This window comes from Giraffa tippelskirchi, chromosome 9 (assembly GCF_054371585.1).
Source record: "Giraffa tippelskirchi isolate mGirTip1 chromosome 9, T2T-mGirTip1v1.2.pri, whole genome shotgun sequence".
Taxonomy (NCBI): Eukaryota; Metazoa; Chordata; class Mammalia; order Artiodactyla; family Giraffidae; genus Giraffa; species Giraffa tippelskirchi.
Genome location: NC_137283.1, coordinates 7581579 through 7606789, shown reverse-complemented (window position 1 = coordinate 7606789; position 25211 = coordinate 7581579). Strand labels below are relative to the sequence as shown.

Genomic DNA, 25211 nt, shown 5'->3' with positions numbered 1-25211 from the left:
CTGTGTATTCTTGCCAACTCTTCTTAATATCTTCTGCTTTTGTTTGGTCCATACCATTTCTGTCCTTTATTTTGTCCATTTGTTCCCTTAGTATCTCTAATTTTCTTGAAGAGATCTGTAGGCTTTCCTATTCTGTTGTTTTCCTCTATTTCTTTGCATTGATCACTGAGGAAGACTTTCTTACCTCTCCTTGCTGCCCTTTGGAACTCTGCATTCTGATGGATATGTCTTTCCTTTTCTCCTTTGCCTTTAGCCTCTCTTCTTTTCTCAGATATTTTTAGGCCTCCTCAGACAACCATTTTGCCTTTTTGCATTTCTTTTTCTTGGGATTGGTTTTGATCGCTGACTCCTGTACAATGTTAGGAACCCTCCGTCCATAGTTCTTCAGGCACTCTGTCAGACATAATCCCTTGAATCTATTTCTTACTTCCACTGTATAATTGTAAGGGATTTGATTTAGGTCATACCTGAATGGCCTTGTGGTTTTCCCTACTTTCTTCAACTTAAACCTGAATTTGGTAATAAAGAATTCATAATCTGAGCAGCAGTCAGCTCCCAGTCTTGTTTTTGCCCACTGTATATAGATTCTTCATTTTTGGCTGCAAAGAATATATCAATCTGATTTCGGTATTGACCATCTGATGATGTCCATGTGTAGAGTCATCTCTTGTGTTGTTGGAAGAGGGTGTTTCCTATGATCAGCTCATTCTCTTGGTAAAACTCTGTTAGCCTTTGCCTTGCTTCATTTTGTACTCTAAGGTTAAACTTTCCTGTTTACACATCCTTCTACTCCACCATCTTGAATATCTATCACTGAACAAGGACAAGTCCCTAAAGAAATTTCTGTCCAGTGACTTAGACAGACAACTGTGTTAGATTGGCAGGGAATTCCCTGGCAGTTCTTTGGTTAGAGCTCTGTGCTTCCACTGCAGAGGACATGGGTTCAGTTTCTGTTTGGGAAAGTAAGATCTTTCATGCCTTTTGGCGTGGCCAAAACAATTTTTTTAGAACAATTTGTAAAAGCTCATGTCTGTGCACTACTATCAAGGGATCCATTGTCAGAAACAATAAACCCTGCCATATTAAGAGATTTATAAATGAATGCATGTTGTAAGATATTAAAATAATATGGTTGGTATCATACTTTTTGTTTCTTTGCTTTTGTTGATTATTTTCAGGTAATCAGTTTGTTAATTGTACTAATTATGGGCATGCATTGAGAATTTTATTTTCTTGAACTTTTTAATATCTAGGAAATTATATAGTTTATTTCCTCTTGTAATTGAATTTCCAATGGTAAGCATGCATTTATTTCTCTTTTAGTTTATTCAGTTGTCATCACTTTTAATTTGCAGTTTTATATTGCCTTAAACTTTATGTTATCCTGTTCTGTGGTCCATCTCTTGTTGCTGTTAAAACTCATAAAAACCTTCAGAGTTTTTTTTTAAGATAAGGCACTTTTTACATACCTTTGGAAATCCTGAGTGTTTTTTTTAATTTTAATGATATTATTTTTTAAAATGCAGTTTTGGAATACTAATATTTCCTTTGGTAGATGATAAACTTCATTGGAGAGATATTTTCTATTTAATTTTTTAATCAGAGAGATTTTTAGATAATTTTCCATTGGAATATATACCTTACGTATTTGAAAGTCATTTCATGTGTTGAGTTTTTACCATGAAGAAATAAATAATAAATAGAGTTGCCAGCCAGGGTTCAGTCAGAAGACAGAATCCACAAGTTATTTTTACAGAGAGAATTTAATATAATTTGTTAAATGAATATCGATGAATTAAGAATGCACAAAGAAAACACTAAAGTATCATGGAGGTAGCTAATCACAGTAAATAGCTCCTACCCCTGAAGCTGGAAGAATAAAATGAGGAGGTAAAAATTATTAAACTGTAGAGGCTTGGAGGAGAGGCACTGCAGAGCTGTGACTCAGACTGCTGAGGGGCAGGTGTAGCCCTCCTGTGTCTCTGAGAGGCATGATGAACTGGTTCAGTGAACGTTAGACAGACTGCAGTCTGTAACTGCTACTGAAATGAGTGTCCCACCAGGGTTGCTAGGGTTTTACTGACAAGAATAGGAAATACTTAGGTGTTCCTTCTCTCTTCAGCTTCTGGTCTTTCAACACCTGCATTGACACAGTTTAGCAAGAAACCATTCTAAACCATTAGAATTAGCAGAAAAAAGTGTTTTGCTTGATTCTAGGCCCAGTATCACAGAATATAAAAGAGCTATAAGACAATAGTTTAATTCAGTTCAGTTCAGTCGTTCACTTGCTCAGTCGTGTCCGAATCTTTGCAACCTCATGGACTGCAGCACGCCAGGCTTCCCTGTCTATCACTAACTCTCGGAGCTTGTTTAAATGCATGTCTATCGAGTGGGTGATGCCATCCAAGCATCTCATCCTATGTTGTCCCCTTGTCCTGCCCTCAATCTTTCCCAGCATCAGGGTCTTTTCCAATGAGTCAGTTCTTCGCATCAGGTGGCCAAAGGATTGGAGTTTCAGCTTCAGCATCAGTCCTTCCAATGAATATTCAGGACTGATTTCCTTTAGGATTGACTGGTTGGATCTCCTTGCAGTCCAAGGGACTCTCAAGAATCTTCTCCAACACCACAATTCAAACGCATCAATTCTTCGATGCTCAGCTTTCCTTATGGTCCAACTCTCACATCCATACACGACTACTGGAAAAACCATAGCTTTGACTAGATAGACTTTTGTTGGCAAAGTAATCTGTATGGTTTTTAACATGCTGTCTAGGTTGGTTATAGCTTTTCTTCCAAGGACCAAGCATCTTTTAATTTCATGGCTGTAATCACCATCTGCAGTGATTTTGGAGCCCAAGAAAATAAAGTCTGTCACTGTTTCCATTGTTTCCCCATCTATTGGCCATGGAGTGGTGGGACTGGATGCCATGATCTTAGTTTTCTGAATGCTGAGTTTTAAGCCAGCTGTTTCATTCTCCTCTTTCACTTTCATCAAGAGGCTCTTTAGTTCTTTGCTTTCTGCCATAAGGGTGGTGTCATCTGCATATCTGAGGTTATTGCTACTTCTCCCAGCAATCTTGATTACAGCTCGTGCTACGTGCAGCCCGGCATTTTGCATGATGTACTCTGCATAGAAGTTAAATAAGCAGGGTGACAATATACAGCCTTGACATACTCCTTTCCCAGTTTGGAACCAGTCTGTTGTTCCATGTCCAGTTCTAACTGTTGCTTCTTGACCTGCATACAGATTTCTCAGAAGGCAGGTAAGGTGGTCTGGTATTCCCATCTCTGGAAGAATTTTCCACAGTTTGTTGTGATCCACACAGTCAATGGCTTTGGCCTAGTGAATAAAGCAGAAGTTTATGTTTTTCTGGAATTCTCTTGCTTTTTCTGTGATCCAGCGGATGTTGGCAATCTGATCTCTGATTCTCTGCCTTTTCTAAATCCAGCCTGAACATCTGGAAGTTCATGGTTCATGTACTGTTGAAGTCTGGCTTGGAGCATTACTTTAGTAGCTTGTGAGATGAGTGCAATTGTGCGGTAGTTTGAACATTCTTCGGCATTGCCTTTCTTTGGGGTTGGAATGAAAACTGACCTTTTCCAGTCCTGTGGCCACTGCTGAGTTTTCCAAATTTGCTGGCATATTGAGTGCAGCACTTTCACAGCATCATCTTTTAGGTTTCAAAATAGTTCAGCTGGAATTCCCTCACCTCCACTAGCTTTGTTCATAGTGATGCTTCCTAAGGCCCACTTGACTTCACATTCCAGGATGTCTGACTATGGGTGAGTGATCACACCATTGTGGTTACCTGGGTCTTGAACATCTTTTTTGTACAGTTCTTCTGTGTATTGTTGCCACCTCTTCTTGGTATCTCTGCTTCTGTTAGGTCCATACCATTTCTGTTCCTTATTGTGTCCATCTTTGCATGAAATGTTCCATTGTTATCTCTGAACTTGAAGAGATCTCTAGTCTTTCCCATTCTGTTGTTTTCCTCTATTTCTTTGTATTGATAACTGAGGAAGGCTTTCTTATCTTTCCTTTCCGTTCTTTGGAACTCTGCATCCTAGTGGGTATTTCTTTGCGTTTAGCTTCTCTTCTTTTCTCAGCTATTTGTAAGGCCTCCTCAGACAACCATTTTGCTTTTTTTCATTTCTTTTTAGGTTAATTAGTGGCTTTTAAATAAGTACTGGCTATTGAGTTTACTTTTTGATTGTGTATGTACAATAAGAGATCTCTATGTATGTTTGAAGTTAATTTTGAAGACCCTCACTTTTTTCACAGTTGCTTTCCTGACCACTGCAGCACACATGGATCCCCTCCCCCCCTTATTTGCCATCGATAGTGACATTGTCACTTAAACTGTTCCTCTTTTTAATACTTATCCTTTTACCTGTATTTCTTGTGTCTTTGCTGTTTCACTGAATGAAGGGTGAGAGGGCTCTGTTCATGTAGTTTGGATTCTATTACCGGCCTTGTCTAGTACGTTATAGAGGCTTAATGAACTACTACTGAGTACCTTCTCTTTTCTGAGAAGTTGAAGAGTTTTTAATGTCTTCTTATAAAATGGAATGTCTCAAAATCATGCCTTTTTCATATCAAAAGAGTGAATTTTTTCATGGTGTTCATGGTGCTAAAATGCTTAAAAGTAAACTTAAGGACTTTTTTTATTCTTTTTAATTATCAGGTGCTTCTAAGGAAGGAGGTGCTGGAGCAGTTGATGAAGATGATTTTGTAAAAGCTTTTACAGATGTCCCTTCTGTTCAGGTAAGGGTACCAGTAATGTGGCATTCCCCATGCACATTCCCTATTACAATCACTTGTTTTGGTCCCTTTTTTTAAGTCCTTTTTTTCCTGAATTGACTGCATAAATAAAATACTTGACTTACTGTTACCAAATTATTATTTATTGGTACAGTTGAATGTTCAAGTGATTTTTCAGTGAGGCTGAGATAAAATTAAATCCATATCGTTGAGTCATATTACATTACAGTGTCTCAGTATATCCACTGCTTTTTTTTTAAAGGTGATTGTGAACAGCATCACTGCGCCCCCCCCCCCCCCCCCCGCATCTTTTTGTCTGCTTCATCAGTTTCTCCTTTAGAGCTACATCCTTTGTTATTTGACTGTTGACTATTTGAGATTTCTTAAGGGTTAGTTTTAGGCCTCTCTTCTAACTCTCCATTTTCTTACTAAGTCACTTCCTTCAAATCTATGGCTTTAGTTCCTGCCTTTACATAGATAATGCTTAGGTTTTTATCTCTAAGCCAGAGGTCTCTCTATTGTGAAAGTAATTTTTCCACCTATTGTTTCTTTGCCATCTCCTTTTAGATGTCTCTGAGGCATCTCAGATTCAACCTGTGCACAGCTGGATTCACGATCTTCTCCTTTCAAATGTACTCTTTCAGTGTTTGATGTGGAAACCATTACTTAATCAGTTACAAGAGTCAGACACCTAGAAATTATTCCTACTGATTCCTAACTTAGCAGGGAAAGCAGGAGGCAGGAAAGGCTTAGACATTCCAGTGATCCTTTCTAACAGAATGTTACCTGGTCAACCTCTGATCTCTTCCACCTTGTCTCATGCCTTGCTCCCCTTTGTACTCTTGTTTCTGGCAAGTTTTTGTTTTGTTTTAAGTAAAAGGGGAATTTAATGGCTGCTAAAAGTGAAAAACATAAGCAGGGCCATTTTGAGGTATCCGTGTATACCACTCAAATGGTATCCAGAACCCTGTTCTTTGTTAGGTGGATCCTTCTACATTGTCTTTCCTTGTGGTCAGCAATATGGCTACAGCTGTTCGAGCCTCACACCCTCACTACACTCTGTCTCTTTTCTTGGTTGACCATGTAAAACTTGTATTTCACTCTAATTGAACTGATTTGGGTCATATGCCCACCTCTGAACCTTGACTGTGGTGTAGAGAAATCCTGTGTACTGGCTGACTTAGGCCTGGGTCACTGGATCTTTGCCTGGTTCCCTTTGCACTCTTTACTACTGTACTTGGCCTTCTTTCAGTTTCTTTCAGGGCTTCTGCACATGCTGTTCACCAATCTCTGTTTTGTCTGATGATATCTGCCTCAGTTCAAGTTTGACTTTCCTCACTAGTTCATTTCCCTCTAATATGTACACTTTCATGACAGTGTGTAATTCTCCTTGGTGGTACTTTCTATTTGTAATTTCATATTTTATATCATTTTGTTAATTCTTTTCTCTCTTGACTAGATTATATGCTCCTGAGGCACAAACCATGCCTATTTTTTGCTAACCATAGTGTCCTTTATGCCTAGAATATTGCATCCTTGCTATGTGAACAGTTGTTAAGTGAGTAAAAGGTGTTTTGCAGTTAGCTCCAGGGTGGGGAAAAGTGAGCATGTCTCCTGGCTGCTGTCTAGCATGGACAGGGGTGGAGGAGGTATTAACCTGAAACAAATACATATCAATATATGAATGCAACTTAGTTCAGTTCATTACTCAGTCATGTCTGACTCTTTGCAACCCCATGGACCACAGCACGCCAGGCCTCCCTGTCCATCACCAAGTCCCGGAGTTTACTCAAACTCAGGTCCATTGAGTCGGTGATACCATCTGACCATTTCATCCTCTGTCATCCCCTTCTCCTCCTTCCTTCAATCTTTCCCAGCATCAGAGTCTTTTCCAATGAGTCAGTTGTTCGCATCAGGTGACCAAAGTATTCGAGCTTCAGCATCAGTCCTTCCAATAAATATTCAGGACTGATCTCCTTTAGGATTGACTGGTTTGATCTCCTTGCAGTCCAAGGGACTCTTCTCCAACACCACAGTTCAAAAGCATCAATTTTTTGGCGCTGAGCTTTCTTGATAGTCCAGCTCTCACATCCATCCATGACTACTGGAAAAACCATAGCCTTGACTAGATGGACCTTTGTTGGCAAAGTAATGTCTCTGCTTTTTAATATGCTGTCTAGGTTGGTCATAACTTTTCTTTCAAGGAATAAGTGTCTTTTAATTTCATGGCTGCAATCACCATCTACAGTTATTTTGGAGTCCCCCAAAATAAAGTCTGTCACTGTTTCCACATCTATTTGCCATGAAGTGATGGGACTGGATGCCATGATCTTAGTTTTCTGAATATTGAGTTTTAAGCCAACTTTTTCACTCTCTATGAATGCAATAGATTTGTTATATACCTGAAGTCATTTTGAGGAATCATTCCTATTTTTACTCATCTGTAGGATATTTGCATTTTGTTTTTAAATGACAAAGCATTTTAAGAGTATATTTGAAGTTACTTATGAGTGGAGAAAATACCCTTGCCTACGTAACTGGTAAGGAAGACAAAGCATTTTATTTTATTATTGTTTGTAATGTATTTCCATTCTTCATTTTAAAAATGGTGCTAAAATGGGAAAAATACTGTTACTTAAATGATTATTTTAAACATCAGGGCATCATTTTGTTGTGGCAAGAAATATTAATGTTATCATTTTGCATCTTTTCTTTAAGATCTATTCTAGTCGAGAACTTGAAGAAACATTAAATAAAATCAGGGAAATTTTGTCAGATGACAAACACGACTGGGATCAGCGTGCCAATGCAGTAAGTGTTCTATTTTTTATTTTCTTCTCTCTCTCTTTTTTTCCCCCCGATGTTCTTTTTCAAAAACTTGGAAATTTAGTAGTAGTACTGTCTGATGTTTACTTGTGAAATAGAGTCTGATAAGTAGTATTTCACTCTGGAAAATAAATTGAGATAATAGGCCTTTTTCAGGGTGCATTTTTTTCTGTTTTGCTCTTCAGGTCGAGTCTATCTCATCCATTTGTTGGTGTCTCCACTTGTGTTACTTGTTGAGCTTCACTGATGCCCCAGTGCCATGGCTTTCCTTTGGGTTACATAGTAGTAGAGTAAAGGGAACCCTTGGGCACTGTTGGTAGGAATCTAAATTGGTAGGGATGGCATTAAATCTGTAGATTGCTTTTGTAGTGTGGCCATTTAACATTATTCATTCTTCCAGTCCAAGAGCATGGGATAGCTTTTCATTTCTTTGATTCATCTACAGTTTCCTTTATCAGTGTGTTATGGTTCTCAGAGAATGTCTTTTACCTCCTTGGTCAGGTTTATTCCTAGGTGTGTGTGTGTGTAATATATACATGTGTAATAAAAGTGTTAGTCCCTCAGTTGCATCCAATTCTTTGTGACCCCATGGCCTGTAGCCTGCAAGGTTCCTCTGTCCGTGAAATTCTTCCGGCAAGAGTACTGGAGTGGGTTGCCATTTCCTTCTCCAGGGGATCTTCCCGACCCAGGGATCAAACACAGGCAGATCCTTTCCTGTCTGAGCTACATGGATGTGATTTTAAAAGATCTTTTTTTTTTTTTTTTTAATTTCTGGTATTTCATTGTTAGTATAAAGAAATGCAACAGGTTTCTGTATGTCAATCTTGTATCCTGCTGTTTTGCTGAATCCATTTAGTAGTTCTAATTGTTTTAGTGTGGCATCTCTAGGGTTTTCTATAAAATCATGTTACCTGCATGTGATGGCAATTTTACCTCTTCCCTTCCAATTTGGATACCCTTTATTTCTTTTTCTTGTCTGATTCCTATTACTAAGAGTTCTAATAAATACTGTGTTGAATAGAAGTGGTAGAGTGGACATCCTTGTCTTGTTTCAGATTTTAATGGCAGTGTTTTCTGCTTTTTACCATTGAGTGTTGGGTTTGGGTTTGTCATAAACCATTGGCTGTGTTTGTCATAAATAGCTTTTATTGAGATATGTTGAGATATGTTTCTTTTATACCCACTTTGGTAAGAGTTTTTATCATAAATGGTTGTTGACTTTCATCATATTTTTTTCTGCATCTGTTGAGATGATCTTGTGGTTTCTTTCATTGATATGCTATATCACACTGATTTGCATATGTTGAACCATCCTTGTGACCCTGGGATGAATCCAGTTTGATCAAGGTGTATGATCCTTTTTATATGTGATTGGATTCAGTTTGCTAATATTTTGTTGAGGATTTTTTCATTTGTATTCATCAAAGATATTGGCCTGTAATTTTCTTTATTGGTAGCATCTTTGGTGTTGGTATTAGGGTGATGGTGGCGTCATAGAATTACTTTGGGAGGGTTCCCTCTACTTTAGTCTTTTGGAAGAATTTTTCTTTTTGTTTTATTTATTTCTTTGACTGCACCAAGTCTTAATTGTGGCATGTGGGATCTAGTTGCCTGACCAGGGATTGAACTCAAGCCCCCTGCATTGGGAGTGCAGCATCTTAGCCATTCCACTAGCGAAGTCCCTCTTTTTGGAAGAGTTTGAGAAGTTTTGGTGTAAGTTCTTTTTGTATGTTTGGTAGAATTCCTCAGTGAAACCATCTGGTCACGGACTTCCATTTGCAGGGAGCTTTTTTTAATTGCAGATTCTGTAAATTTTTCATGATCAATGATCAGGTTGTTCAGATTACCTATTAATTCTTCATTCGGTTTTGGTGGGCTATATGTTTCTAGCAGCTAGGATGGACTTGTTCTGTTTTGTGCTATAGTAACAATATTGCAGTAAACATCCTTGCATGTATTTATAACAGTGGTGGTTTTTTTTTTGTAGGTTAAATTTTTATAAATGAGGTTGACGGGTAAAGAATAGATACAGTTTTGTTTCAGTAGACATTGCCAAAGCATTTTGAACAAAGATATTAGTCATTCATGAACTACTTAACAGTAAGAATATCTGTTTTCTGTCTGGTACTGGGTGTTATTGAGTCTTAACTTTTGCCAATCTGATGAAGGAAAGGGGTATGTCTTTGTTGTAATTTGCATTTGCTTATCACTAGTAAGGTTGAACACATTTTCTTGTATTTATTTTAGCCAATGTAATATTTGGTTGTCTTGTTCTTTATTGCCATTCCTTGTGTATTGTGCTGTTGTGTTGCAGATAATTTTTTCCTACCATATTGTGATTTTTTTCGTTAATCTCATTTAGATGCCTCCTGATTTCTGCTTACAAGTTTCCCTTCCTTATATACACTTAAGGTTATATAATATTCTTTCAACTATTTTTTTAATATCCACAATATTTTATTTTTATATTTTCCATCTTTAGTTCATCTTTTTTAACTTTTAAAGATATCTTTAAAAATTTAGAAAACCTCAGAAATTAAAATGAGATTCTGCAAAATAATGGGCATTATTATAGGTAAACTTAATTTCTGTGTGTGAGCATAGACGTGCACCTGAGTGTGTCTTTTGTCACAATTTTAAATAGACTCCCTTAAAACTTTAAGATTTATTTATATACTTAAACATTATATATGTCTATTATACATATAACTAAATCTGTAATGTTCTTTTCCAGAAAGCTGTTTTGTTTGTTTCTTAACATGTTTATTTATGTTTAATGCTGTTAAAATGTATGACTATAGTTATAAAATCTAATGAAAACTTAAAAAATTTTGTTCAAATAATGTTTAGGCAGTTGTTTGTTTTTTTATACTGCTTTACTTTTTAATGTCAGTAATGAAAATTTTCTTTATTTCAGCTAAAGAAAATTCGATCATTGCTTGTTGCTGGAGCTGCACAATATGATTGCTTTTTCCAGCATTTACGCTTGTTGGATGGAGCGCTTAAACTTTCAGCTAAGGATCTTAGATCCCAAGTGGTTAGAGAAGCTTGCATTACTGTAGCGTAAGTATATTCTTTTTGTGATAAGTATTTTTAATGAATTAATTTTGTGCTCATTGATTGAGTTGCTCATTCAGTAAAGCACTAGTAGGATAACCCCCCTAAAGCATGATCCAAAAAGCATATGCATGAGGATTAAATTTGTGTGATTTGAAAAAAAAAAATCTTTCTTAATAGTACTTTATACCAACTTTGAAATGTGTTTATATGTCAAAAGTCTACTGGTAAATTTTTGGTCACGAACTCTGTGAGTGTAAGAAAAAAATGAATGGGTCCAAGAACTGGCTCTTCTTATGTAACGTTCTCTTTGCTAATTTGGATATTAAGCTTTTTATTTTTGACATTTTAGCAATTGTCCTTGAATTGTAACATATATCATTAACTTGTCAAAGTCTAAACCTATTCAGTATGTTTCTCTTTTTCTACAATTTAAGGATGGTAGAACACTTGAACTTCTTTTACCACTGCTCCCGACCCAAAAAAAAAATTTGTTGTATAAACCTTCCTTTGGAGAGAGGGAACACGTAGATACATACTATTAGTATTTATAGTCCGGATCATATTAGATGTCCTAGTCAGAACCGAAAAAAATAAACTAAAAAACTCAGGAAATAAAAACTATGAGGATTGCAAAAAAAGGAACAAAACTGCCCTTATTAACAGATGATACAATTATCCATGCAAAAAATGACAAGAATTAGTAAATGATTATAATTAAGGGACTATATAGCATGATTGCTAGATATAAGTCAATATGCCAAAATAATTGAGTATCTCTTGATAGCAAAACAAAACAAAATTTGCAAATTGTCACCTTGAAAAATACTTCATGATGAGAATTCCGCTTCTTGCCATGATGCAATAACTGGTATAGGATTAGCGCTCTTGCAGAAAACTGGAGAAAATGTATAAGACGACTGTGAACAGATAATGGATGGCAGGCAGAGCAGGAGTGTAATTCTTGAAACAAATCAGCTGAACCAGCACCATCAGCACGGTGTTGACCTGGATGCATTTCTGAACCACGGTGGGGGAGGGAGAACCTAGGCCAAGCAAGATATTCTCACTGAGTTTCATAAGGGAAAACTGAATGTATAACTGAACACTAGTAAGTAGGTCTGAGTACTGCTTTGAATCAGGAGTCTGATATTTTGGAGCTAACTGTATTCTAAATAAGGTATAACTATATAGAAATTAACCAATTCTGCACCTTGTCAGAAATATGAGTATTTACAGCATTCTTCCTAAGTGTTTTACCCAAAACCATACTAAGCCATATTAAATTAATTAGGCTGGATTAGTTGTTTAACTGCTGATTTGGAAAGAGAAGACACATTTGTCCAGAGTCACCCAGCTAACCAGTGCAAGTGTGTGCTAAGTCGCTTCAGTCATACCTAACTCTGTGCGATCCTGTGGACTGTGGCCCGCCAGGCTCCTCTGTCTATGGGATTCTTCAGGCAAGAATACTGGAGTGGGTTGCCATGCTCTCCTCCAGAGGACTTTCCCTACCCAGGGATCAAACCTCTGTCTCATGTCTCCTGCATTGGCAGGCAGGTTCTTCACCACTAGCACCACCTGGGAAGCTCCAGTCAACATCTGTGTGTTGCTCAGTTGTGTCCAACTCTTTGCAACCCCCTGGACTGTAGCTCACTAGGCTCCTCTGTTCATGGAATTTCCCCAGGCAAGAATACTGGAATGGGTTGCCATTTCCTTCTTCAGAGGAACTTCCCAACCCAGGGACTGAACCCGGTATCCTGCATTGCAGGCAGATTCTTTACCGTCTGAACCACCATTCTTTACCGTCTGTTTACCAGGGAAGCTGATAACCAATGTATGGTAGAGTTCTATTTTCAGTCAAGAATTCTGAAATCCTACACCAAAGATGTGAGGAAGTATTTGTGACTGAAATAGTAGTGGTACCATTAATACAAATAGTGGAATACTGAATTGGGTAAGATGTTGCTTGTTTGTACAATATGTTGAATATAAGATTGATACTGGGGCATCAGAATGAAAATATCTGATGGATAAAGACTAAACATCAGGACAGTCAGAGCTGAGTGTTTTACCTGTCATGTTAATGCTTAAATTCTGAGATCAGATGGTTTTTCTATTGCAGAGAGGTGCTTAAAATGCCAACATTCAACTTTGGGCTAGACAGGGAAAAGAAAGAAATATGTAATACCTGCACTTCCCTTTCTCTCTTTTGTTTTTCTGCCATTTAGAACTGGTTAAAGTAAAGATTTTAAGTTAATTCAGTAAAGGAATATTTAAAAATTATATGGTCCTACCTATATTTAATGTTAAACTAGTTTTCTAAAACAACATTTTTTTGTCTTCCTTTATAGCCATCTTTCAACAGTTTTGGGAAACAAGTTTGATCATGGCGCTGAAGCCATTGTACCTACTCTTTTTAATCTCGTCCCCAATAGTGCAAAAGTCATGGCAACTTCTGGATGTGCAGCAATCAGATTCATAATTCGGGTAGGTTCTTTTCCTTTCTTTTTTTTTTTTTGTCTTTCTCTGTGTGTCTGCCTGTCCATTTGTCTGTCTCTGTCTCTCTCTTTCAATGTACTTAAATAAATCATTGGAATTTTTTTAAACCCCAAGAAAAAAAATTACTTTTGAATAATTTTTCTGATAATAAAAGTAATACACAGATATTAATGAAATTTAAATAGTAAAGAGGATTACAAAGTAAAGATGCTTGTATACAGAATACAATAGGCACAATATGCATGTGCATGTGTGAGTGTGTATGTGTGAATCATGTTACCAGGTGGTAACAGGCAAATGTTAAACAGTAAAAATGTTACAAGCAGTGGTAAAAGATGACAGCAAATTCTTAATATTTCTCATAATCCACCTCTTGAAGGTACCAGAAGAAGAGTTAAAAACATAAAACTTCCCCGCTGAAATTTTTAAATTTTGCTCTTCTACAACTCACCACTCTAGCCATTCAGTATATACTTTTCCAAACCTCTGTTTTGTGCCTATACAAACTATATTTACTACAAAATGTAAGTATAGCATTTATATTTTATATATATGTAAAAATAATGTTTTTTTACTCTTGCTTTTTAAACTTCATGTAGTTAGGCAGCTTCCCTTGTTTAATTCTTTTTAATGTCTAAGTCAGTTCTTAGTTAAAGGGCATGATATTAAGCTGTCCTCACCATTTTTCTCCATGAAGTCTATGAAATTCTTTTTCTCCATCCTTTACCAACACTGTGTATTATTAGTATCTTAAAGGTTTTAAAATTTAATAATTGAAGTATGATTTCGTATTCTACTTTGCATTTCTTGGATTATTAGAAAACACTAGGTATTTTTTTCCATTAATAGTTTTTCTAAGGATTGCCAGTTTATATTCTGTGCATTTTTTTCCTCGATTTTTTTCTAAGGCCTTTTTTCTATGTTATAAGAACAATTGGTCCTCCTTATCCATGGGTTCTGCATCTGTGAATTCAACCAACCTCAAATCAGAAATATTTGGGAGGGGGGAAAGAATTCTGCGTTTCAAGAAGCAAAACTTGAATTGCCTTCTGCTGGCATCTGTTTCTACAACATTTATAGTAATTACAACTATGTGTGTATCATTTACATTATATTAACTAATTAATTAAGTAATCTAGAGATGACAAAGTGTACAGGAAAAAAAAGTGTAGGTTTTATGCAAATACTGTACCATTTTATGTAAGGGATTTGCATATCCCCGAATTTTGGTATACTCAAAAGGTCCCAGAACCAGCCCGGTGGACACTGAAGGACAACTGTATGTTAATTTTATTTGTAAATATTTTCTACCAGTTTGTCATTTCTTCTTATATTGTTTAAGCTATCATTTGATATATATATATAGAGAGAGAGAGAAATTTGAATTTTTTTTGTTTTGAGACAGTGCTATTTTATGGATTTTGTTATGGGTAAAACAACCTTCCCTATTTCTCAGTTATAAAAATACTCAGTTTTTAAACCTTTTATGATTTTGTTTCTTAGGTTGAGATCTAAGTTAATTTTATTTTTGTGTAAAATATGGATATCTGACTTCGTTTTCCCCCAAATACAATACCAGTTGACCCAGTGGTGTGTAGTAAATTATAGTTCAGTCTTTTCTTAAACTACCACTGTTTTCTTGTACTAAATTTCCATAAATATATGGGTCTGTTTTTTAAATGCCTTTTCAGTTTCTTTGATCAGTCTGTCCTCTCCTGTTAAATGATATTTCTTTCTAATACTACTGTACCAGGTGTTTTTCAGCGGTAAAATCTAGTGCCTATAAAGAAATCTATGAGTCTTATCTCTGAGAATGTCCCTTTTCTTTCTGTTTTAATATTTTTGTAAGCTTCACTAAATCTGACACCTTCATAACAGTGTTCAAAACTAGTGGAAATGATTGAATTTTTTTTTTTTCCTCTGAGTTTAATAGGAGTGCTTTAAATATGACCTCTGGGATGAGTTTTTGGATATTCAGTATTAGGTCTGAGAATTTCCTATTTATATTTTGCTAAATTTTGGTCAGTAGTAGATGTGGAATCTTGTCAGATATCCCTTTAGAAATGATTGTCTCTCTTCATTTATCCATTGTACATTCATGAAATGAATTCTGCTTGGCCATTTTACAGTATGATACTGCTAGATGCAGTTGGCTAATACTTTAATTAAGAAGACTCTTTGCCATGAGGTTGTATACTGTTAATTTAAGAAAAGTTTCTTTTAACATGGTTATATTACCATTTTGTATTATATTATTATATGTTCTTTTTTTTTTAAAAAAAAGAAAATACTTGCTAGAGGTATTGTTAAGAGATTTTTTTATAAGGTTCAAATTTGTTACATTGGTACCAGTGGGGTTCTTTGATTTTTTTCTAGTTGTTTAATTTCTATATTTATGCTTCTTAATTCCTTTATTCGACTTGCTGTGGCTTCTTTTTTACCCCTAGATTTTTGTGGTATATTCTCAGTTTGTCATAGTTTTTATTGTTTAATAGCATAAGACTTCATCATAATGTTTTGTTCTGAGTTTGGCATTAGCAGCATCCAGCGATTTAGATTTACCACACTCTATTTTATATTTCTCAGTCATTTGTAATTTCCATTTCAACTTTCTCATTGAATTACATAAGGGTATTGTTTGCATTTTCAGATGATTCTTTTGTTGTTCTTATCATTTTGTAATTTCATGACATTCTGATCAGAGAATTTGGTAGTACAATTTATTCTTCATTGAATACCTGAATTTTGTTAGTATCCGAGTACATCATATATTTAGATAGTCTTATAGTATTTGCGAAATATGGAATTCATTTATAGAGTGCTTTATTCATTGCTAAATCTAGTTTGTTCATATTATTCCAGCTCTTTATGGTCTCATTTTTTTTTTTAAGTCTTATTTTCTTAGAAGTTTCTTGTTCTTTGTCAATGTCAGGAATAAATTCTCTTTTACTTCCCCAGCCTTTTAAAAAGTATATTTTTTTTTAAAAATAAAAAGTATATTTTTATCTCATTCGTGTCATTTTTTTCCCCTTAACCACTAAATTAATTTCCAGCAACTAAAGTTGACTATGGTGGGGGTTTTTTTTCTGCTTTTATTCCTGCCCAGTCTTTATTAGGACTCTTCCCATTAAAAATATTTGCTTGATCTTAGTGTATTCTCAGTTTTCATAGATATTTATCTTTTCATATTTCTAAATGGCTTTACTTTGCCATTATACAAGAATTCAAAAATTGGACTTCGGGTTCACATTTCTTTTCTCTCAGAATTATCTCCTTTTCACAAAGACTTGTTTTCTTAACTCTTTATTGTTTTTTAATGAGATATTGTTTGATTCTTTTATTTAAAAACAGCACCACCACCACCTTAGGAAGCTTTGTAGTAGAGTCTCTGTTAGGAGTGACCTCCCTCACCGCAAGTCTAGGAGTTGATCATCTTTCATTTGTACTGTCTTTACACAGAGGAGCAAGATTTCTGACTAAAATGAAGTTTCTTCAAATTTATGTTAGTTTTCATATATCATTTATTTATTGCTTCTGTTTGTTTCCTGTCTTACAGTTGTATATGTTCTCAGGAAAAACCCTTTAAATTCTACTTACTTGACAGTACCCAATTTGCCATTTTTAGGTTTGTTTATACTTTATGTCTTGTTTTCAAATTGCCAGTTTTTCATGAGCTTGTCTCGTTATTGAGACAATAACACGTTCCATCGTCTCACAGAAAATACAAATCAAGTTGTTGTTTTACATTATTTCCTGTTTTCTATGTTTTTTTTGTTTCCCAGGAGACTGCTTCTAAGTTGTTCTGATTTAGTATTTGGTTGAATGCATCATCTGTAATTGTGAAGATCACTTATTTTCCTTTGGAATAGCTCCCCTGAATATGGTGTAGCAATAGGTTAGTCTCTAGCCCCATCTCTGCCACTGTGTTGTTTAAGAGTTAATCAGCAGCAGTAAGATTTTGAGATCATGAGAGAGAGGAGGAAGAAGGTAGGTGAGACCTGCTATGTGATATATTGTGGCTAGGGAGTCCCCTTGGGCTTTCGTTAACTCCTCAGTAATGTTTGGGGATGAGTTCTTCTGGATGCTCTAATAGAAATAAAGTACATGATAAATGTAATGCACTCGAATCATTCTAAAACCATCACCCCACCCTTGCCCTCCCCCCCACACCCCCCAACCTGTTCTTGGGAAAATTGTCATCCACAAAACCCGTCCCTGGTGCTAGGGGAGCAAGTCCATAAGAGCCCTTCCATACTGGATGTAGCAGTTGAATAATATGCAGATCAGCACTGTGTTGCATTATACTCATCTTGAACAACTTCAGGTCTGTGGGTGGCTTCCCTCTGTCAGAGGTGAAAAAAGTTTTCCCTCTGTGTTGGTTGAGTTAGTTGTGGCCACTCTTTCCTTCACTCGAAGACTTGTTTCCTCACAAGTACGGAAGCACTGTGGGCTGACAGTCTTCAGCTGCAGCCTCTTCAAGGCCTGCCTCAGCTTGCAGAGATCTGCCTTTCCTGAAGTCTTGCCCCTTCCTGGTTATGACCCGTATCCAGTAAACTGATTGATGTGGAAGAGTATAGAGTTTTCTTAGGCCATTTTGAGACTATCTTCCAGAGCTCCCCAGTGACTTTGGGTAAAGAGGTCCTTGGGCTGTATCACAGATTGATTTCTTCCTTTGCCTATTCCTGCTTCCTTCTCACTTCCACCAGTGTTGATCCCAAAAGCACTGCTTAATATTAAAAAGGCTGAACTCCATCTCACAGCCTGCTTCCTAGGTAACCCAGCCTGTACCATCAGCTCAGAAGAAAAAATAGGAGATTTAAAGTATCAAATATGTATCCTTAGGTTACTGTTTTATTTTAATGTCTCTTGTGAACTTTTTAATGTTTGCTTTACTGAAGAAGAGGTGGCTCAGGTGGTAAAGAACCTGCCTGTAATACAGAAGACCCAGGTTCGATCCCTGGGTCAGGAAGATCCCCTGGAGAAGGGAATGGCAGCCCACTCCAGTATTCTTGCCTGAAGAATCCCAGTAACAGAGGAGCCTGGTGGGCTACAGTCCATGGGGTCGCAAAGAGTCAGACACAACTGAGCGGCTAACACACAAACACTAATTCTTATTAGTAAGAATTACTAATAGAAATCAGAAGATTATATACTTGAGTTCTAGAGAGCTGTGGTTCAGCCAGGATGAAAGTTCAGTTAAAATCACCATTTCAAAGTGCATTCCTGATAATTATGCAGACTCATTCTGATAACCTGCTTTGATGACATAGCAGTTACTGTGCTCTCCAGCAGTAGCCATGGCACATCACAAAATAAGACCAGTATGTGTCTGGTTCCCCCCAAAGTACACTGTCCTGACAGTTCTCTGTAGTTAGCAATTAACGTGTCCTTATTATTTAATATTACAGCCACATCTGCCCCTCTGAAATTGTATTGTTACTTTAATTTGGGAAAACCTTTTGACTGGTCTTAATTTCTTTCAAAATCTGATCTTATGGTTATTTTTGTTCTTTTCTAATATAGCTAAATACTTGAATGCAAAGCAAGTAGAGGAAGAGATTATGTAAGGCACATGGTATTTCTCAACCTCTTCTAAACTGTCTTTTTCAGCATACTCATGTACCCAGACTTATACCTTTAATAACAAGCAATTGCACATCGAAATCAGTTCCTGTAAGGAGGTAAGTTTTAAAAAAACTTAGTATAGCTTTATGTTGAATATTGCATTATGTCTGATTCTTAGTTGGGTACAAAAATTAGTTGTCATCAATTTCTTGCCTTCTAGAAACCTTATTAAAGTTTTTTATCTTATGTAAGGAAAAAAGGAACAAAGTGCTTATTATGACTATCCACATTTCTTGGCCTTTTGTATAAAAGTGTGTCTGTGAAAGTCGCTCAGTCGTGTCTGACTCTTTGCGACCCCATGGACTATGCAGTCCATGGAATTCTCCAGGCCAGAATACTGGAGTGGGTAGCCGTTCCCTTCGCCCGGGAACCTTCCGAACCCAGGGATCAAATCCAGATCTCCCACATTTTGGTTTATTTGGGCCACTATTTCTTTGGTTTTCAGAGACTATGGAGTCTAGAGTCAGCCCTCACCTAGAATCCTACAACTTTGATTGACTGTCCTGCCTTGGGCAGTCATTTAACTGCCCTAAACTTCAGTGTCTATGTATGTTAGTGGGTCTAATAATGTGGACCCCATAGAGTTGTGAGGGCTAAATGAGAGAACACTAGAAGACATGAACAGAGTGTTTGGCACAGAGTATACAGTCATAATGTCAGTCTGTCAGTATCTGTCTCATTATTTCTACAATCTTTGATATCACTGGTATCACCACTAGCACCATTAGTATTAAAGACAAAAAACAAGATTTGTGTATTGGATATTTAGGGAAACTGTAAAAATCTCTTTCCCCTTTTTTGTTTGATAAATACGTTTATTTGAGTACTTTGAATGTTCAGAAAAATAAGACATCATTGTTACCTGTAAGTGATTTGGAATTTGGGGACAGTTGTTTAATTACCTCTCTCTTATATCAGGGTCAGCAAATAACAGTCCATCAGGCAGATCTGTCCAACAGTCTAGTTTTGTACAGGCACAAGCTAAGACTGTATCTTAACATTTCTGAAAGGTGGTTAAAAAGGTGGAAAAAAAAATGAGATAGAGACTTGTTCTCAAAGCCTAAAATATTTACTGCCTGGAATATTTACTCTCAGGCCCTTTACAGAAAAGATTTACCAGTCACTGTCTTACACTGAATAAAACGCTAATTGGAAAATTAGGAATATGACAGAGAAGAGGAAGTCAGGAAATGCATCATAGAATTATCCTGAAAATGGGGAGCATTTCAATACCTGTAAGGGAAGTGAGTGGGGTGTAGGCAGAGATGGAAAGCTGTGCTGCAGGCTGCAGAGCCATTGGACAGGCCACTGAGGCCAGAAGATGTCATAAATGGGAGGTTTCAGTAGGAAAAGAGGCTGACTGCGGGGAAGAGGAGGGTAGGTAGAAGTCAGGGTATAGAGGGCTTTGAATGACTGGAAGGGAAATTCCGATATTGTTTCATAAGCAGTTTTTGGTGAGAAGTAATGTCATCCATCCTAGTTTTTATTCCAGCTGTGAACAGTAATTAAAAAGGGACTATGAGAAGCATTGGTTTAATTAAGTAGGACTTCTTACATCTCATGTAAGAGACAGGGTGCAAAACTGAAGCTGTATTTTGATAATTGACTGAAGGAGATTTTATTCAGTAAATTCAAGAGATTTCAGACAGAATTGAGACGTGATTATTGGGTGTGGATGAGGGAGGTGATGTCAACTGTTTCAAGCTGTGATCGCTAGAGTTAAAATGTCCAGGTTTAAGTCGCAGCTCTGTCACTATGGGCAAATTATTAATCTCCATGTTATTTCCTGATCTGTACCATGTGGACTCCACGAGTAGACTGAGAGGGTGAGGATTAACTTGCTGTTTTGTGTGTGGTGTTTGAGTTGACATCACAGCTTTCTTGGCCACCATGCTGGGTCTTCAGTTTCTAGTGCATAGTAGGTGTTTGATAAGTATCTTTTAAATTAAGTTGAATTTTATATCTGACAAACATTTTCAAGTTAAAATTAAGGTATTTTTGAACTAGGAATAGTTGGAGTCTTAAAAAAAGTTAAGTATTTGAGTAAAAATATCTAAAAATATGTCTTATACTTTAATTCAGAAGACAAAATACGGTATTATAGAAGAAAGTATTAATTAACATTTAGTTGTAAAATTATATAACTGAGTATTAATGTTGCAACATTTAGTTAATAGTTAATTTTTATTTTTTCAGACGTTCATTTGAATTTTTAGATTTATTGTTACAGGAGTGGCAGACTCACTCACTGGAAAGGTATGCGTCAACTCTTCCTCTTCCACCACTCTCCCCTGCCCTTTGTCATCAGTTCTTTAGAAATTGATGGTATTCGTTTTGCATTATTTCTCATTTCCCTTTAAAAGTTATTTGTACTGATTTTCCTTTAAAGCTGAGGTGCTCCTCTTACTCATTGCAGCTATGATTTTCTTCTTTGTGGGGTGAATGAGGGTCTCGTAGGTAAATGGGCAAGAAATTGCAGGTTATATAAGAAATTCCAGGTTAAATTGGGCAAGAAATTCCAGGTTATATAAGAAATTCTAGGTTAAATTGGGCAAGTATTTTAAAATGTATCTCTAGTCATGTAAGATAGGTTTCCCAAGGTGCAATTAATCAAGTAATGAATGATTTAGGATAGAAGAAAGGCACTTCTTTTCAGAGGAAGGAGATCAAAAACGTGAGAGCGATTTGTTGGCAAGTTTCTCCACAACAGCTGTCAGGTGTCATTGGCCATGTGTATACTGGGCAATGTTTGATGAAGCCCTGCAGTGAAAAAGGAAAATATGGGCAGCTAGTTGGTCACTGGCTATTTGTATGGCTGTATTTCTCATTTGTTTCACATTTGAAGCTTGGGATATACATGTATTTATGTTGAATACATTGCTGATTTTCCATTCTTATGGAAAGCTTTAACTCTATTTACAACCCATTTTTAAAAAATCGAATATGTTGTTTACTCCAGGCATGATATAATTCCAAGTTTTCTTTAGGTTCTTTTGTGGCAGCTGCTATTCAGTTTGGTTAGATTGTAACTGATTGTACTATTAGCACATTTCTACACTGGAAGGTTAGTGAGGAACCCCACAAAAGATTTTCTTTAATTCATGAAAAATTTAAAATGTTAGTACTCTTTATCTGGACTCCATATAAAAATAATTATGTTCAGGTTTATAATGTTTGACTTGTCAGAAGGAAAGTATTTGCTCATACATGAGCAAAATGTGTCGGGCGGATTATTAGGAAATCTTGCTATCTTAGATCCATTATTATATACTAGTTACCTTTTTTCTCTCCCTTGCCCATTTGTGATTGATGTGTAATACATAGTATATAGGCAGTATCATTTGTGGTGAAATAGATAGTTTTATACACGAACCTAAAGGTACTTTATTTTATAGACATGCAGCTGTCTTGGTTGAAACTATTAAGAAGGGAATTCATGATGCTGATGCTGAGGCCAGAGTGGAGGCAAGAAAGTAAGTCTATAAGGTATTTTTGTGGTGGTTTAAACATACTTTTGTCTTTTCTTCGACAGAAATTATACTGGGAAAATGAAAATATTGAAAGTGTCCCAAGTATTGTATTTGATCAGCTCTTTAGTCAAATGGAGACTGATTTTTCTCCATTAAACCTGTACTGGTTGTCTTAACAGTTCACTTAGCCTTGTTGTTTGTATATCCATCAGTATTCATATTACATCATAACATATTCATTTTTGTTGTGAATAAAAATAACTAATTTACTGAACATTTGTTATGTACCTGATACTTTCTAGAGCAGTAGTATATGTTCTTTTCTAATCCTTAAAATGATCCAACGAAGGTGCTATCTCCTTTGGCAACTGAAGTTTGGAGATCTGGAAGTTTGCACAAGGCCACCCAAATTGTAAGGATTACAGTCAGGTTTTGAACTGAGATCTCCTTTTCTCAAAAGCCTGTTGTCTTCCTCCAAAAACTTATTTAATTTAGAAAGTATTCACTTGGCACGTTGTGGCTGTATTAAAAACCTTTGATGTTAAAAACTTTTGCTCTTCTTGAATGTACACATTTTACAGTTAATGTGTAATCATGCAAAGTTATTTTTTTAAGGTGTTCTTGTTTTCTTACAAAAAACCCTTAAATTTTGTTGTTTGTTTTACAGGACATATATGGGTCTTAGAAACCACTTCCCCGGTGAAGCTGAAACACTGTATAATTCCCTCGAGCCGTCTTATCAGAAGAGTCTTCAGACTTACTTAAAGAGTTCTGGCAGTGTAGCATCTCTTCCACAATCAGACAGGTCCTCATCTAGCTCCCAAGAAAGCCTCAAGTAAGGTCATAAAAAGGATCATTACTGATTACTTCCTCTTTCCAGTTCCAGAGTTCCTTAAGTTGGATGGTTGAGTATCTGATTGCTTTCTTCTTAAAGCCTTGGAAGAATGATGACTGAATGTGCTTATTTCCTTTGGTCTGTTGCCTCAGGGGTTGGATTACATGCTTGCATAACTTCTCATTGGGTTGAGTTTAGGGATTCAAAGTTTGTGCGAACATGTTTTGTTTGAATATGTTCATATCTTTAAGAAAGATTGGAAAGCACTAATTTGTATACTTTTTTTAATACACCCAGAATAGTCCATATAGTAAGTAGCCCATTTCTAGGGCATTGTTGTGGAGGAATTATAATGAAGATTCAGAAATCGTCTTTAGAACTTTTACACAGCACTGTGTGACTGGTAAAAACAGCATTGCTTTCTTTCCTCGCCTCTGGCATAGTTTGAGATTTCAGCCACTCCCTCCAGGGGACAGTTATCTAGTGTCTGACTGACTTCTCTGTAACTCCACTCTCATCATTATGCTGGCCACCTCAAACCCTTGCTGCCTTGGCAGTTATACCCCATTTTCTGTTTCTCTAGCCCTATAAGGTGGCTAAGATCCCTAGCAGTGGCCACAAATATCTGCAGATTTCTCCAGGGAAGAGCAGCTCACAGAATATCAGTCTCCCTCGCTGTAGTTGCTGTGTCTTTAGGGTCTTTACCCCCACAAAGACTGCTAGTTGCGTTGGCAACTTCCTGGTCCAGGACAGGTACCAGGGTGGGCAGGAGAGGTATCTGGGGCACAGTTGCAGGAAGCACTCATAGGGTCTTATGAGTACTGTACTAAATAAGAGTTCAGTGACTTACAAGTTTTCAGAGTAAAAGAAGATACGATTTGATTTAAAAAGATAATTATTGTAGGAATAATTGTACCTAAACTTCCATTTAAATTTGTGATAAATCCTTCACCTCGAATGAGCTTTGTTGCTTTTTTTTCCCTTTACTTTTACTTGCTGTACTCAAACTTTATATATGAGTCGGCTGAAGATCATTGTTAAAATGCAGAATCTGATTCAGTAAATCTGGGATGCGACCTGACATTTTGCATTTTTTATACATTCCTAGGTGATGTCATTGCTTTTTGTCTATGGACCATTCTTTGAGTAGCAAGGATCTAAATAAGATATTTTATCTTACTCTAGTAGAACATCTTTAAACATAAACAACTTTGAAATCTGTGGACTTGAATCAATCTGCCACAACATAATAGTTTTAGGAGACAGTTATAAAAATAATATAATATTGGGTTTAATAACCAAATGCCAAATTTACCATTTAATAATAATAACTTAGGGCTTCCCTGGTGACTCAGATGGTGAAAAATCAGCCTGCAATGTGGGAGACCCGGGTTTGATCCCTGGGCCAGGAAAATCCCTTGGAGAAGGGAATGGCAAGCCACTCCATTATTCTTGCCTGGAGAATTCCATGGACAGAGGAGCCTTGTGGGCTGCAGTCCAGGGGGTCACCGAGTCAGACACGACTGAGCGCCTTACACACAATAATAACTTAAGAATATTTTCAGTAGTCTGACATTAATCTCTCTTCCCCTCACCTCTAAAATTTGTAGATAGGGAATTCCCTGGCAGTCCAGTGGTTAGGACTCTATGCTCTCACTCTCACGGACCCAGGTTCGGTCCCTGGTCTGGGAACTAAAAATCCCACAAGCCTACTTCTCTGGTGGTCCAGTGGTTTAAGAATCCCCCTGCCAAAGCAGAGAGTACAGATTCAATCCCTAGTCTGGGAAGATTGCACGTGCCACAGGGCAGCTAAGCCCGTGGGCCACAGCTGCCGAGCCTGTGCTCTGCAGCCCGAGAGCCACAGCTCCTGAAGCCGCGTGCTCCAGAGCCCGAACTCTGTAAGAGAAGCCTCCGCAGCGAGAATGCCTTGAACCACAGCTAGAGGAAGCCTGCACAGCAACGACGATCCAGCGCAGCCAAAGATAAATAATGCAATTTAAAGAAATCCCACGAGCCACATAGCATGACAAGCAAGTGAACAAACAAATAATATAATAAAGTAAAATTCATAGATATACTTTCCAGACCCTCCTACATACTTAGATATGTTTATTTTGGGCAGAAGAGTACCACTGTA

General features: G+C 36.8%; 1 protein-coding gene across 50 annotated transcripts in view; it reads left to right on the top strand.

Moving 5' to 3' along the window:
• CLASP2 (cytoplasmic linker associated protein 2) overlaps positions 1-25211 on the top strand; it is a 170558-nt gene that overhangs the window by 72582 nt on the left and 72765 nt on the right. For all 50 annotated transcript variants that reach the window (XM_081527160.1, XM_081527158.1, XM_081527153.1 and 47 more), the window contains 8 exons: positions 4686-4765; positions 7481-7573; positions 10506-10651; positions 12997-13132; positions 18755-18825; positions 20966-21025; positions 22165-22242; positions 22907-23074. In XM_081527160.1, coding sequence (XP_081383286.1) covers positions 4686-4765; positions 7481-7573; positions 10506-10651; positions 12997-13132; positions 18755-18825; positions 20966-21025; positions 22165-22242; positions 22907-23074 — 832 coding nt within the window. The remainder of the gene's footprint in view (positions 1-4685; positions 4766-7480; positions 7574-10505; positions 10652-12996; positions 13133-18754; positions 18826-20965; positions 21026-22164; positions 22243-22906; positions 23075-25211) is intronic.